The 20,045-nt window shown below is 44.8% G+C and overlaps 1 protein-coding gene across 3 annotated transcripts in view; it reads right to left on the minus strand.

Annotated features, from left to right (window-relative positions):
* ADAMTS3 (ADAM metallopeptidase with thrombospondin type 1 motif 3) overlaps positions 1-20,045 on the minus strand; it is a 98,058-nt gene that overhangs the window by 18,254 nt on the left and 59,759 nt on the right. For all 3 annotated transcript variants that reach the window (XM_064416271.1, XM_064416273.1, XM_064416272.1), the window contains one exon: positions 17,150-17,306. In XM_064416271.1, coding sequence (XP_064272341.1) covers positions 17,150-17,306 — 157 coding nt within the window. The remainder of the gene's footprint in view (positions 1-17,149; positions 17,307-20,045) is intronic.

A 20,045-nucleotide genomic window follows, 5' to 3' on the forward strand; every position in this document is an offset into this window, starting at 1 on the left:
TTCTCTTCCAGTGGGACCTTTGGAGTGACAGTGACTGGCAGAATGACAAACAAACAGGGATTAAAGGAAGGGCTGAATCCCCAGGCTGCAGGATTAGTCACAAAATGCATGAACTCCATGGGCCACAAACACAGACCCCATCCTACTTTGTTCTTACACTTAAAAGAGCAAAGGAAACATTCTGGAGTGCCGACTGCCTCCATGAAATATGTGCTTCTCTGGTACCTGAGCAGTTCCAGCTGCAGGGTGATTCTGGGAAGGATGGAAGATTTCCTGCACTATATTCTTTGTGCTGACATCAGGGGAAGCTCTTCTTTTCCACGCACCATCAGCAAAACCAGCTCCTAGCCCTCATTTGCACCAGGGCTCGATGCCAGCCGCACACTCGGGGAGCCACGTAGAAATGCATAATCCTCTGTGTATTTGAATTATGTTTAGAGCCAACTCAGGATAAACTTTTCCAATAGAAAAGGCTGGAATTTTACCCTGTAATTTTCTTGTCATCACTTCCCTCCCTGGCATGAAGCTTTCTAGGACTGCAGGTTATCCTTACCTGGCAGCGAACACACAGAGAACAAAGCCAGAACTGAAGGAAACTATAATTAACCAGGCCTGAATTTAGGTCAACTATTAACTGTTCTTTTTCCATCCCATGACCAGAAACAAACAGCAAAGAGGAATGCCAGCCAGTTCCAGAGCTCCTAGTGCTGGAGGACACGCCTGACACACTCCCTGGACAGCCTGCAGCAGCTCTGCACTCACCTGATTTGTGGTGAAGGGGCTTTGGGATCTGTGGAAGTTTAGTAGGGATGGAACTGTCGCTATGAGGCTCTAACACACAATCAGAAGAAGAGGAATAAAGCTCAGGATCAAACTGAGCTTGTTTGGAATTAGAGATATTACCCTCACAGCTCCATGCTGGCTTAACACGGCCTTGGGTCTTGCCCGGCCTTGCCCTGGCTCATCTGCTCTGCACCTTATTTTTAGCTGGGCTTTAGCCCTAACAGCCAACTTAGCCAATAGCTAGTTATCCTGGAACTGCAAACCATGGCTCCTGGAATTCCTGCTTTCCTAGTAGCAAGACATCCCCTCATTGCTCTTTTCTTTAATTATTTGTCTCTCTCTATATACATAGCAAGGATTTCATCATAATGTTATTTGGGAGGTACAGGTGATTTTGTGGTTAGTTTTGTTTGTGGAATTTTTTTTAGAACAGGTTAAAAATATATATTTACTACATGTCATTATTAAAAAAACTTAATTATGGGTAGGGCTGGAGTCTGGCTTTGACCCTGAATTTGGAAGTATGAAAATGTATTAAAAACAGTCTCTTGACAATTCCAGGTCTTTTACCAAGACATTATTACAAGGTGTCATTATTCCTTCAGTTTAACAACTTACACATGTAGCTCAGAGACTTTAATAGTAATAAACTGAATTTTTGTACTTTAATCCCTGGAGAACCTTCTGTTGGGTAAAGGCCAGGATTTTTTTGGACATGTGAGGAAGACTTAGAGCGTTTCAGTCTGGCATTTTAGGAGACCTGAGCTACACCTGCTGCTGGTGCTTACAGACAAACAGAGGACATGTGGAAGCCTGTGGCTCACATATCAAACACAATAAATCATGCAAAGCCATCCCTTTTCACCTTACACCACACCAAGTTCTTCAATTCAATATCAGTGGTGCCCTTTAAACACAGCTGCAATAAAAGGTGAAAAATAAAAAGGAACTAAAGTCCCAATTTGCAAAATCATCACCTGTATCAATGTCAAAAGTAGGGAAAGAGTATCTGTAGAGGCTCTGAAATTTGGTTTGCAGATGAGAAAAAGTAAGTCAGCAACAATGAGCAGCCTGGCCCACTGCTGAGGTGCACACCTGGGCTACTGGGGTGCTGGAACCAAACCCAGCTTGGGTATGGGAGGGCTTGATTTTACAGCTCAGAGCGGCCAGGCTTTACTCCCAAAGTTTCCAGCTCTTAAGAGCATCAAATCCATGACTTTTCAGTCAGACTCTCGCCCAGGAACTCGAGAGAGCTCTGCACTGACAACCTTAAAAGCACTCGTGCCTTCATGTACCGTTACATCAACCCAAAAATAATTTTTACTTCACAAAGGAGCACCCTTAAAGCATCCTTGGATTCCTAACGGGAATAATGCACTGTAAAAGGATACAGCAATCCAGAAAGGGGGATACCCACTACATTCTGAAAGCACAGGTTGCATTCATAATTTATCTGCTAATTCAGAACTTACTGGAAGAAAAAATGCTGGATGGCCTGAGCTGTCTGCATTTTTGGGCAGCTTTCCTGAGATCCCAACAGGCTTCACAGGAAACTCCAGGGTCTAAACTCTTTAAGCAGGTATTTTCAGCACCAGAACACTACTGTGAGCTTCCAATGCTCGAGGAAGTTGCTTTGGCAGAGATGCTGTCCCCTCAGTGCTCATGAACAAAGTCATTCTAGCAAGGCCTTAAAATTCTCTCACTCCTTACTCCTTGGCATCTGACCCAGCTTCTGCCAGCTGGCTGAAAGCACAGCAGGAGCCAAGCTTCCTATTTGACAGACCCATGGAATGGTTTGGGTTGGAAGGGAGCTTGAAGCCCACCTCCTTCCACCTCCTGGCCACGAGCAGGAACATCTTCTACTAGACCAGGTTGCTCCAAGCCCCATCCAGCCTGGCTTGGACACTTCCAGGGATGGGGCAGCCACAGCTTCTAGGGAAAAGACAGTAAGTGAATTTTCAGCGGCAGAGACTGGGGCAAATGGGAGCTGTTTCCACAGTGAGGGCACTAACTACTTCGTGGGTTGCTCATTTCTTTGGGATAAAGGGAGAGCTGTGTTTACACCCAGCTGCTTGTTTTTAAAAGCTGTGTAAGGAATGTGTTCCTAAACACGTGGGACCTTTTACTGCCACAGGAACCGTGCAAGAGGACACAGCCCGGCTGGTGATCCTCTGCAGGCCCAGCCATAGCCTTTTGCAAGGGCTCAGCAAGCAGCCCACTGCCCACTGTCAACAGCAATTACCCTCTGCTCACCACTTGATCTGCCCTAAGCCTCTGGAAGTCAGCAAAGCCTGCTACACTGTCCAGACACAACAGGGGGACGGAGCCCGGCTCCCTCCGAAGGGGATTATTCCGAGCAGGGAGCTGTCCTTGCTCGCACAGCACACCCACACCATCCTCTCCAGCCCCTGGGAATGAGGGGTGGAGCTTGACACTGCTGAGGAAGGACTTGTACAAGCCACCAATGCACAGTGGAATACTTCACCTAAATATTCTAAATGTGTGTGCTGGACCAGCCCCACAAACGATGCAAAATCCCCGTGTCGGAGGCCTGCTGATCTGATCCACGCCAAGGGGAAGGTTCTCCCATCATGATCCATGCAAGGGGAAATCTCTGCAAAGAATCTTTGCCCTTTTCCAGGACAGACCTGCCTTCTCCTGCCTGTGGAGAAGCCAAAGAGCTTGTGGCTGCAAAACTTCTGCTGGAGAGCAGAGCCACGAGCAGCTGAGGCAGCTAAGCTTTTCCATTCCAGTGATGACCAGCAGTGAAAACACATTGTAAAAATCCAAGGGGAGAACGCCAGTGGGGACAAGGTGGGGCACAGCAACACCTTTTTTGCTACTACAAAAATGCTGAAGGACACTGTGGTGGCAACAGTGGAAAAAGCAAAGAGGTGCTTTAACTGTTTCTTCCTATAAATGGAAGAGACACGAACACGCTTCTCACTGACTTGCTTCAAGTTCTCCTGAATCTCTGAGAGACAGAAGAGACCACTACCACAACAAATTAGGGACCAGTTCACACTGGGATCTGGGTCCTGCCTGCTGCCTTGGCAGCTCTCCCCTGGCCTGTCTGTGATGGAGATTCAGAATCTGGATAATCCATCCAGAGGTCACTGGCTGGAGTGAACATGTGATCTGTTACAATAAAACAGCATCATAGAATTGTTAAGGTTGGAAAGGACCTTTAAGAGTCTCAAGTCCAACCACCTGACGTCTAAAAAGGCCAAATGAGAAATGGAGGAGGGAAGAGAAGTTTTGCACATAAAGAAATCAAAGGAGATTTCTGAATTTAGTGGGCCTTGAGCCACTTCTTTCCCCATCTCACAGAAGGCTCACATAAGACAGGACAGGAAGAACAGCTGGGCCTGGTTCCATTCCAAACTGAATGAACCTCTTGATGGGTATAGAAGGCAAAATTTTTCTTCAACACCCTGAGTGTGATTCCCTCGCACGGCCACCAGCACAGGAGGAAACCAAGGATGTAAACACCACAGGCAAGACTCAGCTATCCCATGGCTTCTGGTGACACCAATGTCTAAAGGAGACAGGAGAATAGAACTCACAGTCGTCACTCACATAAAAAGAATAACTGAGTGTGTAAAACTGGGGAAAAAAGTGGGAAAATATTCCTGCAGCCCATGTTACCGAGACAAAGAGAACTTCAAACGCCTTGCCAGTGGCTGAATTAATGATTATGGAATAATATTTTTTGGAGGAATAAAAAATACATTAAGTGAGCGATCATAAACATATTCCAGCTAGCTGTGCTGGGTCAATAAATTCTGATTATTTGTTGAAAAATAATATTCAGTGACACACAGGCAGATTATGTGAAATCACAGAAAGTCAGTCAAAGCCTCTGCTGTCTCCCAGTTAAGCATTTTCTGGAAGGGCTGAGAGGGAGGAAACCAGTCCTGAAGTAAAAGCCAGCTCTCAATTCTCACAATTCCTTAGGGAGCAGAACCTCATCTACCCACAGCTCTGTCTATAATTACACGGATAAGTGTGATACACTTAGAAAAACCACACCGCCTGACATTAGACATACTGACATCACACTATTTTTAGGGAAAAAAGCCCAGCAAACAGGCAGCTTAGGAGGGTTGATTTTCACTGTCACACCACAGAACTGGTTTGCAAACAAGAGGGTCCCATCCACACTTTCCTGTGGCCATTCTTTGGGGGGAAGAGTTTTCTGCAAGGCCCAAAGGCCGGCCCTCAGAAACCGACACAGATTTTTTTCATTATGGATCCACCCCCCTTTATACTTTCCTTTTTTCATATAGACTCTTACACAACGAAGCACTTTTTTCCCTTTCCACCTCACCAAATTCCTACGAGCGTGCCAGCCTCGCCTGCACCTCGCACAGATGTGTTATGAATCTAACTCGCGCTGTTTCCACACAGGATATTTTGATCATTCCCCTCTCCTTTTCCCCATCCCGATCCCGTCCAAAATAACAGAGAGTCATAATCATAAATTCTCCTGTTCTGACCTGAAAGACCATTCTTTCAAGGACTATTTCTCTTGAAAAAGCTGTGACTAAGGAGAAGGAGTTTTTCGGCAAGGTTCAACCCTGCAGTCCACCATTGGAGGTGAGATCTGCTGCAAGCATCTTCCATAGGGAATTAGTACTTCTATCCAGAACCCACCTTCTCCCTCCTGACACTCGAGAACACTCAGACAAAACATAAATTTCCAACTCTCACATACAAATTAATTCAAATGAATTGGAAGGTTATTGCTGGAACCTCATCACAAGGTGTTGAGTATCCAAAATGCCATTTATTTGTGGAATGACGCTTGACCAAGCGTTTCATGCCCCTTCAGTAGCACTCTCTCAATGAAGCTGCTCCTCAAATCCAAGGAATTTTCCTGTCAGAGAAGAGCTGCCAACTTTCCCTCTTTGGCGAGCAGGGTTCCATTCTTGCACCTCTCTCCATTTCCTGCACAGTGTTGCTTTAATGAGCCCTCCAGTCTGGTGGAAAGCTAGCAGAGACAGCGAGAAAAAGCATAATAATAAAAAGGAGAAGAACCTGAGAGGGGAGAAGATTTAGGAAGAATTTTCCACTGAATATACAGTGGGTCTGACCAGAAATACGACAAAAAGGAGAAAGTTCTCCTCTGCAAAAGGAGGCAAAACAGCCCAAGTGTTCAGTTTAAACACATAAAAGGACCTCTTAAGCTAAGGAATAAATTTAATGACTTAGAACTACAAAGAAGAAATGCTTAGTCAAATATTGTGTTGCTGAAAATGCAGCAAGAAAGGTTCCAATTTTCAATCCTGTCATCCAAAAATGCAGAGCCTTCATCTGGGATTGAACCCCTAACTAACACAAAGGCGAGCTTAGCCCGGCTCTGGATCCCAGTTTGAGAGTGTGGCCGCAGGGGCTGAACTGCCAAAGGAGGAAAGCAGTGGGAATGATGTGAGAGTGGCAGTCCAAGGTGAGAGAAAGGCTGTTCAAAATTAGGAGACGACAGAATGAACTAATGTAGCAGAAGAGTCTAAGTGGCACAACAGCAAATAATACCAATTTTAAAAGTGTATCCAAGCGTTAGTCACGGATAATAAGCCTCTCTTTCTCTCCACATGGAATTTCAGCCATTTCTCAAAATTCCACTGGCATAAATATAAAGGAAAAGCTCCAACTATAAACTGTCACTGAATGCTGTTGAACTCGGGCTCCTGCTTTTTTTTCCATGAATGCACTGTAAGTCAGCATTCCAAGAGCAACAAATGTCTCCAAGCCCAAGCTATTTCCCAACAGTCCATGGACCATGAGGGTGTCCAAGATAACAGGGAAAATATGCACAAGGCCATTCTACCCAGATACCACTCTACAGAGGAAGGGGCAGTCCCAAAAGCCCAGGCGGATCTGCACAAAGGGGGTCTTGGGTCGGGACAACAAGCAGCTTCAAAAACCCAGCTGAGCACAAAGATCACCATACTGCTGACCTGAAAATCCTGAGAAAACAAACAACATCCGAGCCATTAGCGAGACAGAGTATCTGCTTGGGACCTGGGAAGTTTGATTTGGATAGAAGCTCTGCCACTGTGGAACAGCCACTTCCAACCTATGGGCATCAACCTACCCACTTCTAGTTGGGGTGGTAGCCTGCAGTGTCTTTGAATATCCCACTCAGCCGTAAATGTCGTTGTCACCCCAAATAAGCCTTCACAGAAGATGCTGAAAGCAGCTTATTATGTCCCAAGTACCTAAAAGGTTTCACAGATGCTCTTGGTTGTCCAGTTCTGCTCTTCCACAGAAAAGCACCTGAGGGAACTCATTGTCCAGCAGCACAGCTTTCCAGTTTCTCCCTGTCTTTCCAGCTTTTGCCTCAGCTTCCCTGGCATTGCAGACACAATCTTATCTTTAACCTGTGCCACTGCCTCACCGCTCTCATTGGAAACCTGTACAGGAACTGCCAATTATGGAGCTATGTGGAGATACTGGCAGCTGGGACACCTGCACACTGTGCCATCACCTGTGAGGCTCAGAAAAGGGATGGGAAATTCCATGGATTAAATGGATTAAATTTTCTCTTTAAAGAAATTTAAAGTCTAGTTTCTTAAGGCTTTAAGAACAGAGACGGGGCAGCTGGAGGCAGAGGACTCTGCACTTCCTCGGAGCCTTACAGCTGATGAACAGCTGTGAGTCAACCTGCATGGCAAAGGCTCAAGGATGCAAGTGCTCAGCTGTAAATCCTACAGACACACACAAAATGACCTGCAGGAGACATCGCTGCCTTTTCCCCAGTGCCTCCTCCCTCAAATGCCACAGGCTTCTTTACATGGGAACAAACATCCCATATAACGTGGTACTAGAGGGGCTGATCAAGAAACAGGCATTTGGGGTTTAGTGCCTGTTGAATTTCTGTCACTGTAAGTGAGCCTGGAGATGGAAAGGGAACACATCTGTTCACTGCAGTGCTGCCGAGACGTTCCTAACAACGAGGCACATGTTTCCAAATGGAAGTGGATGGGATGCCCAGATGGCTTTCATTGTCCCATTTTTCCAAGCAGCCTGACAAACTTCAGATGTAAAAAAATAAATATGAATGATGACGCTGTCTCGCCAGCAAAAAAAAAAAAAAAGGAGCATGTTTGACAAAGAGCAAACGAAGCAGATCTGAGGAGGTCAGAACTTTATCAGCCTTCCTCCAATTAAACCAAGTGCCTAATTAACCCTCACAACATGGCACAGTGCTGCGTGAGCCCTCAAAGAACAGAAAATTCTAATTGATTCATCTCCCCTTGTGTTCCCTATTGAAGAGTACTGTTAACTAAAGGAAGACTGATTTTTACTTCTAGTAGTAAATGTTCTCAGCATCAGAAACTTGGAAGCTTGAAGTGCTGGAAGTAATGAAACTATATTGTTACTTATTCTTGGCAGGGAAAACTCTGATTAAGAAAAGGGGCTTGAAATAAATCAAGAATCAACCCTGTAAAAGCAAATTGAGAAATACCATTAAACTAACAAAGCAGAGACTCAAATGCATCTGCTTGCAAATTCACCTCTGATCAGGAATAAACAGACCATGGAGTTGGCTATGGAAGAACCTGACCAGAACCTAGGGATAAGGCAGTGCATTTTCAAAGGCTGCTTAGGACAAACTACTTAAAACAGATTAAAAATTAATTACATGGTTTCTGGATACTCACTGCCTGTTGGTTAGAACTGAGCATTCAAAAAGTAAATAAACAAGGTAGTAAATTATTTTATGAACTGGATTTTTATTGCTATCACAGATCTATGGAATACAGGGTTTTTGCTAAAAATCAACAAAACTTATGATGCTACTAGCTACATGATCTGTGATGATACCAATTAGAGTTTCCTCATAAGCCACAGAGTATAATGAGTTACCCTTTCACTCTGAGGTACCTCTCAGGAGTTTTCAAAACAGGTTTTGCCACAGATCAAATGAAAGCAAGGGATATACTTGGAATTGCTCTGAGTCTAGAAGCACCAGCTGAATTTTTCCTGTGATGGAAAAAAACATGATTTTTAAGTAGAGTTTGAGATATTTGCTCCATGTCATGAGGAAACATGGAAGATCAGAACTCAGTTTCACTGTGAGTTGGCCCTGAGCTTCCTTTCTGCCCTGAGCAAGGGGAAAAAACCCCACAAAGAGTCTTCGTCATCAAATCACAGGTACTCAAAGGCAAACTAAAATCTACATGCAGAAACAAAAGAGGAAAAAGACACTAATTTGTAGCTAGCTCCTAATTAGCTCTCTAACTTGGCTAGCAAGTCCAAGACCTAATTGAAAAGTAAATCAATCACTATTTGGCAGAGCAGTCTGCAGTCACCCCCAGTGATTCTGCTCAAGCTATGTTTATAGCTCCTAAAAAACATCCTCAGCAGCTTCTTCTCTTCTCCTGGGTTACAGACACCTTCAACTATCCCAGGCTGCTCCAAGCCCCATCCAGCTGGCCTTGGACACTTGCAGGGATGGGTCTGCCACAGCTGCTCTGGACATCCCGTGCCAGAGCCTCAGCAGCCTCAGGGGGAGAATTTCCTCCCAGTGTCCAACCTAACCCTGCCCTCTGGCAGGGTGCAGCTGGCCCATGCTGCACACTGCAGAAATCCCCTCAAACTTTCACTCTCTGCTTGCATGGACCTTCTCAAACCTCAGGATACCACTCCACAGCACTTGGACACAGTGCAGAAGAGCCTGGACAGGAGGGAACAGGGTATACACTAAACTAGTAAATCATTACAGCAGTAACTTTGCTGTAATAAATGAAGGAAAAGGAGGAAACACATCCAAACCCTTCAGGCCCCCAGGTTATTTTGATGCTCAAGGGCAACCACAGACCCATCACTGTCTCTCCCACCAATTTGACTTCTGTAAATAATGAACAGAGTTACTACTACCTCTTACTGTAATACCTCTAACAGATTTATTGTCAAGGAGAGAAAAGCACAACTACTGTTCCTCCTGGAAATTGTGACCTTATGTTCTCTGGAGCTATTAGTGAGGACAAGTGGAAAGCAGAGCAGAGCTCTCCATTAAGAAAGCACAAAGCTCCTTGGATGGCCTTGCATCACCTGTTACTGTTTTCATCAGGCTAAAAAAGCTCAGTTTACGCTGTGTTTAACCCTGTTGCAGTTGCAAATTCATTATCTGAAAGATTTTAGGTATTATTAGGATTTTGCACAAGATGATCTGTGCATTTGAAAGATTTTATTCTAATTTGCACTATCCAAATAGTGGTACTGATTTATTATTTGATGTCTCTAGGATTACAGAACCCAGTTATTTGGCCAACAAATTGCTATCCAAACTCTGTGATCCAGATTTTGCATTTATGGCTACAGGATAGTAATTTCACACAAAAAGACAGCACTTACTAATCAAGTGTGCACTTCCACACACACTCACAACCCACCACTCCTGTCCTCCATGGAGGATGCCAGTGTCTGAATCCAGCCTTCTCCAATATCTAGGCCCACTGCTAGGCATCCTTTGCAGAAATATGGCAGAAGAAGGAAGATCCCACCCTTTCCAGCCACCTTATGGACCCAGCCTGTTGCCAGGATCAATGGGAAGGACAAAGCTATTCCCTGCAGGCATGTCACTGGCTGCTGGGAGGCAGCAGCCTGCTTGTTACCTGGGTGGAGAGCTAAAATACCAAAGGAGACACAAGGGCATGCCTCCTATGGATACGTCCTCAAACCTTTCCAGGGAAAGCTTAGAAAAAGCCCTGCCAATAATGCTGCAAAGGAAGACACAGCATCGCAACGCTTCCCTTGGCTACTCCTGAAGTACAAGCCAGCTAAGCTCTTCATCCCTCCCTGGGTTTGCTTCCCAAACCATATGATATTTGGAGGAATCCAAGACAGGGTTCCCACAGGTCAGCCTCTCCCCATCACCAAGCATGAGAAGTCAGCTTTTCTGAGACATCAGTTCCCTCCTTTCCAACTCTTAACTGCAGACTCAGACTTGTGTGACTTTTAATAACCTCCAGAACTCTAATTAGCTGGCTGATCCTGTCCCATGTTATTGGAATACTCCAAAGAATGATTAGACAAGGTATTCTGGGGAAAAAAAAAAAAAAAAAAACAACAACAAAAAACCAAACAACAACCCTGTTTTCTTAGCAAACAACAGCTGGGTCATGCTGTTACTCTGCAGCGTTTTACTATTGCACTTTGGAAAGATTTATGCACTTGTGTAACCCAGAAATGGATCTGAAGAAACTCAGTCCACTGGGAGCAACGTGAAGTATGAGGCTGATGTTCTCATGTTAGTCACTGTTAGTTAGTTCCTGTCAGCTCCAGCTGCCCTGCTCTGTGTCACCCCACACACGACAAACCAGAGAAGTGTATTTATCATCTACACCACGTTTGGAAGGGACAGAGGCAAGGATGATAGTGAGCTCTGGGACATCTTGGTGTAAAACATGGTGCACAGCATGAATTAGTCCACAGGAACCCCACATGGACCCCACCAAAACAGGACATGGCATCCAAACTGCTCCTTCAAAACACACCAGATGCATTTTCCTTCTCTGTCATAAACCATGGATGCCAACATCTCATCCAGGTATGTTCAAAGATAGAAATTAATTAAATTGCCCTCAGCTTGGATTCTTAAGCTGTTTGTAGGATCTTACTATGAATTTATTGAGCATCAAACCCATTAAAAACCAGGTGTCTCACAGTGGGGAAAAATGCTAAAACTGCAGAAAATTCAGGAGGCGAAAGTCCAGCAAGAGTCTTACAGCATGGAAATTACTCTTTTATGCTATGACACGAACTGCTGTGTTTTAGTTCATTTTCCCACCAAAAGCCTGTTGTAGAACACAGACTGATGAAACAAGGCTCTCTGCTCCCAGTGAGTCTCTCAGTGCTCTCATTTCGGTCCTAAATTTGCAGGACGCGCATGTGAAACACATGAACAAGCCTCAGCCCCCACAAGCCGTGGGAGGATTCATTTCCTCTGGTTCCTGACCTCTAATTCACATAAACTCCCCCTGATAAGGCAGCTCCTCTGACTCTCATTCCCATATTCTCAGAGAGTGCCATCCTGGTACGTATGTGCTGGTCCATAAAAAGCACTTTGAACCATCTCATGTGCACCTTTCTGATCCAAGTCAGCGGTGGAGATGAGCCACTTCACACCCAAGCCAGGGTCCTCAGTCCCACATGGGCCACCCAAGGGTGATCCATGTCTCTCCCAGGTTGCTTTGAGAATGTCATCTATAAACCAAACAGGCTCCTTCACACAGGACCAGCTGCTTACACAATATTTAAAACCCTCTCCTCTCTGTCAGCACCACTGTTTATTGAAAGTCTTCTTCTTCCTTTGCAATCTGGGGGCACAGGGAGTTTTTGCTGGAAAACGGTAGGAGCCTTGGAATGGCTGCAGGCTGAATGTACTGACCTGTCTCCATTTTTTCAATTTTCCCTTCATACAGATTTTTCTGTGTGTTTTACTACTCTGGCGCTGGGTGCCTGAAGTTGGAATGAAGCCTTTATTCTTGGTTTTATTTAAAAATTATTTTCCTTTGTTATTGCCAAGAGTAGAAGACGACTTAAGCAGATGGATGTTCCTGCTCTCATGATCAGGCACAACCTCCCCAACACAGACAGTGCACATCAGTCACTTCACAGCACCTTCTGATCCACTCCTGCTCAGGCTTTTCTTTCTTAAACACAAAATTCTAAGCTTTTCCTCACTATAAAGTCTGTGTTTCCCTTTGCTTCCTGTACATCCATCACCAATGCTCCTTTTCTTTTTTACCATACTGTGCTCTTCCTGTTCTATTTGATTACCTTTTCCTTAAGCAAATTTTTACCTGAAAAAAATTAAGAAAAAAACCAACCCAACAAACTGTATTCAGTGAGGAACTTCAGAGAATCCACTTCAGTTTCGATGTAAGAGAAGAAGGCTAAATTAAAAGCAAAAGCTCCAGAAGTGCTGGACAAAGAACACAACGTCCTTAGACAATGCAGGTTATTGCTATCAATACAAGTTATTGGTGGCCCTCTCTTGGGGGACTACCAGAGACAGACTTTTGGCCAGATATTTGGGAGAAATTGTTCCCTCTGAGGGTCGTGAGGCCCTGGCAGGGGCTGCCTAAAGAAGCTGCCTCATCTGTGGAAGTGTCCAAGGCCAGGTTGGATGAGCCTTGAAGCAGGCTGGGATAGAGGAAGGTGTCCCTGTCCATGGCAAGGGGTGGAGCAAGATGATCCTTAAGGTCCCTTCCAACCAAGACCACACTGGGATTCTGTGTTTATATAAAAATGTCCATACTGAACAGAGGATGTTACACAACACGCTGTAATGAGTCTACACAGAAATAATTTCCATCTTCCCCATTGTTCTGATGCACAAACTTGTGTGGAGGGCTCTGCAGCATCAAAAATATCCTCCACCAGAACACAGGTCATGAGAAATTCTGCTGAGAAAGAGCTCAGACACCCTCTGACACGACAGTGTCCCTGAGAACCACTCACGTGCCTGGGGAAGTGCACAGGGAGCTCTCCCAAGCAGGCAATAGTCTTCCCACTCTTCCCACCTTCTATTCCAGGGTTTCATTCCCAGGCAACCAGGAGTAATTCCCAAATAATTTCTTCCTCCTACATGTTTCCCACCTGGGACAAAGACACTCGACGCCAGCGCCATGGCAACCCCATCAGACACACAGGCACTTTGGTTCTTCGGGGAAAATGAAAATTCTGAAAGGAAGCTGGGAGATAAAGGCTCCTACTCCTTGTTTCCCACTGTTAGGAAGTAATTACAAAAATACTTTCATCTCAAGTGCTTGCAGGGTGAATAGGTTGCCATTTAAAAAATACTATGGTGTGAAGAGGAGGATAAAAGAGGAAAGCTGCGAGTACATTACCACGCTGTGTTACCACTAAGCTCAGGGCTGGGTGTCATCATTCCACCATACAGAAGTGCACAGAAAAAATGATAAAGGAACAAACAGGAGGAAAGATAAACTGAATACTCAGTTATCAGCTCAAGCAGCATATGATCCAAACCCTGCCTCATCATCCCACTGCTGTCAGTTGGAGTGTTCCCACTGAATCCATCAGACTTGGAACAGGCTTTTACGTTTCTGAAACAATAGCTTGGGTTTTATTTTACTACACTCCTGAGCCAAATTCAGTAGAACTTGCACAGAGGGCCTCCTAGGTCTCCTAGGTGCAAATTTGATTGCAAATTCTACAGGTTCTTTGCCTGTTTCTGTTGTGTCTTAAGCACTTTCAAGGAATAAGATTAATGATCACACATTTCAGTGATGTTTCCCAGCTTATTAACAGGGAGCAGCTTCTTTTCATCCCACCCAGACAGAGGAATATCATTGTTATAGTTCTAAAACCTCCCAAACTCAGGCTTGTCCTGAGAGCATTTCCTTCCATTCCTGAGTAGAAAGCTGTTTTGGTGAGAAAATGGTAAGGATTTATTCAAAGCATGTTTTAACATGACAGTCTGATATACTGTTCTGTTCCTTTCAGCTCTGTCTGCACAGCTCATTCCCTCTCTGTCCCTCAGATCCTTCACCCCCAACATGGACACTTGGCCTTTGTTTCTTTTTGCCCTTAAGGATAAGCATTTTTTGATTTAAGAGACATTTTTGGGGAGTAACACAACATGAATGCTGACTACCTGCAGTTCTCAACCCAAATGAGAAGCGCAGATGTACAGTGTCTTTAGGATCAAGACTTAAATGACTGGGGAAGTGGAGCTTATAAATGTCATCCCAGGACAATCTGACATGGAAAAGCTGGCAGGAGACTGTCATGTGTATTTCCACCCATGGAGACCTCTAGACACTGTCCTGCTCCCTGATATGATTCCCAGACCAGGCCTAACCAGGTGCTCATCCCAGATGAGCTTAAAAACAAATGTCCAGTGTCACATCCCACTGCACTGAAGTGTTTTTTCAATAGGTGGGATTTCCCATGGGAGGAAGAAGAGGAAGAGCTTCCTTTGTCCAGGGGAGCTACCCTGAGCCCAGCACTTGAAACCAGCAAACACCCGGTCCAATGGACACCACAAGGACCAAGTAGGATTTTGGGTTAATGAAAATACTTTAACATTTAGTGGTCAAGCCCTACTGCTTCCCTGCACTGCCTCACCTAGCAAAAGGAAGATTAGATTCCAAGGAATACTGTCAAACAAGATACTTTGACTCAGCAGACAGATTACCCATGACATGCAAATAGTCAATCCTGCCAACAGCCTGTCAAAATATGGAAAATTATCCACATTTCCCTGATACCACTGAGTGGGAGCAGAGGCATTTTCTAAGCATAGAAGATATAAAACTATCTACAATTCCCTGGTATCAAAGCAAACCCCAAATATTCAGGTCCATTTATATGCAAGAGATCCTACTCACACCAAAATGACTGAAAAGACAGAGGTATAAAAAGGCAATAATTAATGAAGGAATCCTTCAAGGGCCTAAACTGGTTGTGTACACACACAAAGAAAAATTCTCCACAGGAATGGGGCAGGACTTCCAATCCGATTTCTTGAGTGTATCATGTAAGGCTTCTAAAGAAACCAGTCTCCTGATACAAAGCAAATTACGAAAACAATCCATGCAAGTTGCCACTGTCATTCCCCAAAGAGGCTGTCCAGAGCCATGGATACCATCAACAGAAATCAGCACAGGGTGCTGCTCCAGGGTGGGAAGGCTGAACCCATGCTATCCAGCAGCTTGAGGCATCCCAGTATCTTCCCCAGAACCCCACAAATTTCTGGTTCCCACTTAAGACAGCTCAGGCAAGCTTCATCAAAGGGACAGCCCTAAAGGAAATAGAGAAAAAAGTGGGTAGGTGTGCTGACTTCCATGAGAGCACCAGATAGCAACCAATCCATGCTCCTCAGCACTGTGATCACTGCTCAAACCTTGCCCTCAGGATGGCAGCTTTTCGACTTACAACTCCTACACTCATTCTGTCCAATAATTGCTCTGTTTGAGCAATGTCCAACCAATCCCCAAATGCTGTGAAATCCTTCAGGAATTCCAGATGGCCTGTCAGACTGCAGGCATAGCTTCCACATAGCTAGAGCTGGAAGCCTCCCTCTCAGAAAAGTGACTTGTAGGGAAAACATGACACAGCATGTCCCATGTCACTGCCGAGAAAGGCTGCCACACTGCTTCCAGTTCTGTGATGCCTGCATCGACAGCAACAATTTTAAGTATTTTTTATCTTAATGGCTGTTTTGTTGAGTCATCTGTTACTGAAAATTTGGACTTTTGTGTGTGCTGGCTGAGCTCCCAAAGCATAAGCAGGCTGTCTCGAGCCCAAGCTCGGTGTGGGGGAGCAAGGACAGAGAAGAAAGAGAAACGCTTTCATATGCAGCTCATACCAACCAGACAACTCAACCACTACAAATATTTCCTCAGGCTCCACAGGCTTGGGCACCTTGCTTTAACCTTCAGGAATCTTCAGGGAAAAGCCCTCCAAGACCAAGTTCAGCTATTCCCCCAGCACTGCCAAGGCTACCACTAACCCATGCCCCCAAGTGCCACACCTACATGACTTTTCAATGCCTCCAGGGATGGTGACTCCTCCACAGCCCTCAGCAGCCTGTGTCAGGGCTTGACAAGCCTTTCCATTAAGAAATCGTTCCTAATATCCAAGCTAAACCTGACCTGGTGCAATGTGAGTCTCTGTTCTCTTGATCTGTCACTTTTTACCTGGGAGACTGAATCCCACCTGGCTAGAACTTCCCTTCTGGGAGTTTTGACCTCCTTTCAGAGAAGGTCTCCTCTTTTCTAGGCTAAACCCATCCCAGATGCATGAGCTAAACTGGAATGGCCTTGTTGGGGTACCAAAAGCCAAGCACCTCTAGTTCTGCGCATTGTAAATACTTCTTTTTTTTTCCCAAACCCTTCCAGTTTCAACAATATGTGAACACAACATAAACACAGTGAGAATGTGAGAAGCTGAATGATATTGAAATAAAGGCACAGCACTGATGGGTGCAGAGCTGCTCTTTCATCCAGAGCCTCACAACCCTCAACCTTCAATGTGCAATGCCCTGGCTTATGAGGATTTGTGTAACATTAAAAAGACACACAAGCAAATGGATTAAACTACATGATAATTATTCTCAGACATGGTAATTATTCTCAGATGGACCAACCACATCATCTTCAAGGCAGAGGGGAATTCTTGGATGTGACAAAATATATCCGATCAACACAACTGCCTTCAGACCTTTCATAGCAACCAGCGGAAGGAGGAAAACAATAAAATTGGCACAATTTTGCCGTTACTGAGAAAGAAACAGGACCCAAACTTTAAACAGCAGTTGCACAGCCTCCTTCAAAAGCTCCCATTGGCTGGAGTCACCTGGAATAGATCCCATGGGGTACTGTACCTCCTGTGTGCACATCGGGGAGCACGTCGGTGGGATGCTGCGCTACCGCCGACCGCCTGTACACCATGTGGATTCTTCCCTTCTCCTCCTCCATCTGCTTGCCTCTTTCCAAAGGCTCAATGAAGTATTCATCCTCATCAGTTCTTATCATTCCAGCCTGGTAAGGAAGAGAGAAAACATGTCCATATGCCATTTTAGAGCCTAAAGACCCAGCCTGAGGCTCTAAAAACAACTACCAAGAGGAATGAAGCAGAAATCGCTTGCAATACTACTGTAACCCATACATTTCTTCCCCCCCCCCCCCCCCCCCAAAAAAAATCACCAATAAAAAGAGCTTGAAGTTTTCCAAATGAATGGAGAAGAAGGGGCAGAAGCAGGCTATGCATTTCCAAGTGAATCTTCCCTGTAAACTGTAGTGCCAACCCAGTGCTTCCTTGCCCTCAGCCGAGAGATGTCCAGGGAGGTGCTTGGAGCACATATTTTTCAAAACTCCCTTGGAGAAAATGCTGTGGTGGATTTTCAAGAAAGAAGTATGTAGTGGAAATTTATTTCTTTTTCCCACAAAAGCACATTGATGGAGCAATCCAGGAAAGCAGTCTCCAATCTTGGAATGCTATTAATTTTACTACTTTTTTCTTCTAAATTAATGGCATTCAAAATTTCCATCCACTGAAGGAGGCAGGTTGGAATCTGTGCTACTGTGGAGTTCTCCAGAGGCATCCTCAGGATTCTGTGAAAGAGGGAAGACAACAAGACCACCAAAATCCAAAAGCAGCCGTTGAGGCATAGTGGCTGAAATAAACCTGTCTGTTCTTAGCACCACCTGATGGTGGTCCTGATGTCAGGGAAGTGGATTAACCCCTTGGCTTTGCTACAGACTCGCTTCTCCCAGGGGAGAATCCAGAAGAAACCTGCCCGAGGTCCCATCAGCATCTACCGGGTCCCCCAGTATCTGTAGCTGTCTAAATGAGCATTAATTCAGAGCATTAATTCCTTTCACCTCTGCAGTTTTTCCTGTCCCCCTCGATCCAGAAGAAATGGTGCAGAGTGAACCAAACCCCTTATATCCTTTACTGGACAATCCATAGAAGAAACAAAATCTGGAAAATACTTTTTTTTTTTTTTTTCCAAAATGCAAAAGATGCAGACAAGCATAAGGGAATAAGAAACAATATAAAGCCTTGAGAAAATAACCTACAAGGGCAAGTTAAACTAAGGAATCAGTTCCTGAGCCAAAATCAACAGTATTTAAGGGGGAACATGACTCCCTATAAATATGCATGGGGTGTTTGTAGGGAAAGAGGAAAGAGCCCTTCATTCAGAGAGCACAACGGAGAGCTGTGAAGTGTCCATTAATGACCACATTTACCTTCAGTATTAAACATTATGTGTGGGATTTCCAAAAGTATTTTAGGAAGTCAAATGCCCCCCTTTCTAGCAGTTTGCAGTATGGGTGAGGCACTTAATTCCCAGGTGAGCTTTGGAAAGGCCACCCTCAAAATGTCAGGAAGTTTGCTCAGCAGTCACACTGATGGCCATTATCAAGTGCTTCTAAAACTGATCACCAGAGAGTAGGAAAGGATTTGGGTTGTTAAACCCATCCCATCACGCCATGGTCAACACCACGAGGCCAGAGGATGCTCTCACCTTCTGTTCCCAGGCTCCATGCCAACCTCTGCTGGTATCTGTATTGGGAACACTTAGTAAGACACAGAATCTCTCAGAAAGAAGAAAATGCTGTAAGTTATGTTTTTAAACTGTCCTTAATGCCTTTGTACAGCAAAGAAAGAGTTTTTCAAACACTGATGTGACACCCTGGGGAGCCGAGGCGTTAATTAGCAGCTATTTCTCCTAAACCAGCTCTGAACAGTGGGAGAACAGATCTGTAAAGCTGCTTTTAGCAAACCAGCAACACAATATGGGAATTCAAGATGCACAGAGCCTCCCTGCATCTCTCCACATGAAAACCTTCATTTGTATTACAGACATCCTCTCTCTGTCTCAGGATCTGCACATCCCTCTGTCATACACAGTAATCTGGAAACACCACGTGCTGGGTCTTCACAGGGAAGAGCTGAAATGAAACTTAATGTGATGTTAAGTTTCAATTTTTTAAGCTTATGTCTCCAAGGGGAGATATAAGCTTAAAAAATTGAAACTTAACATCATGTTCAAGGCTCTACATTCATCTCCAAACACAGCAGGCTGTCAATAAGTGGAAGCAGATTAATAAGCAGGTTGGAGCTTGCTCAGCAGCAGGAGGCTACATGAAATAGTCATCCTTAGCAAGAAACAAGCAAGAAAAATATCAGAAATGAACACAGGGATCTAAGGATGCCAAAATCCCCTTCCCCTCCAGAAGGTGGTTCCCACTTGAGACCCCTTCAGTCACACACAGGTGCAAACATGGACTGTGCTGTTGGACCCTACCTAGAAGGGAAGCATGAGAAGATCACAGCTCTCAGCAGAGTGAAGCAGGCTTGTGTCAAAGAGCCAGGCAGTTACTTTCCAACCCAAGGACACTGAAGGATTCAGTGGGAAAAGGGAGAACTACCTGTGTCCTGTTTTATGGGAGAGACTATGCTCAGGAGGATGAACCTGCTTGCTTCAAAGAGCAAGATCAACTCTAACACCTGCACCAACACAGGGAAACAGATCTGTACATGAAGAATTTCAAAACCTGGAGATTTCTCCACATGTTTTCTCTTCCCCCTGCCATTCTTCAAAACAAGGGCAGCAAAAGCCTTTATTTGACAAAGAGAAGCTGAGTATCCTCCACTCTCATGAAGACCAACAGAGGTTTGATTTAACCAATAAAGAAGGAGTCTGCCATGGTCCGGTTTCAGCTTCCACTTGCATCTCCTACAAGCATCCAAAATAGACTCCCCTTGTTTCC

The sequence above is a fragment of the Passer domesticus genome, chromosome 4 (genome assembly GCF_036417665.1).
Source record: "Passer domesticus isolate bPasDom1 chromosome 4, bPasDom1.hap1, whole genome shotgun sequence".
Classification (NCBI taxonomy): Eukaryota; Metazoa; Chordata; class Aves; order Passeriformes; family Passeridae; genus Passer; species Passer domesticus.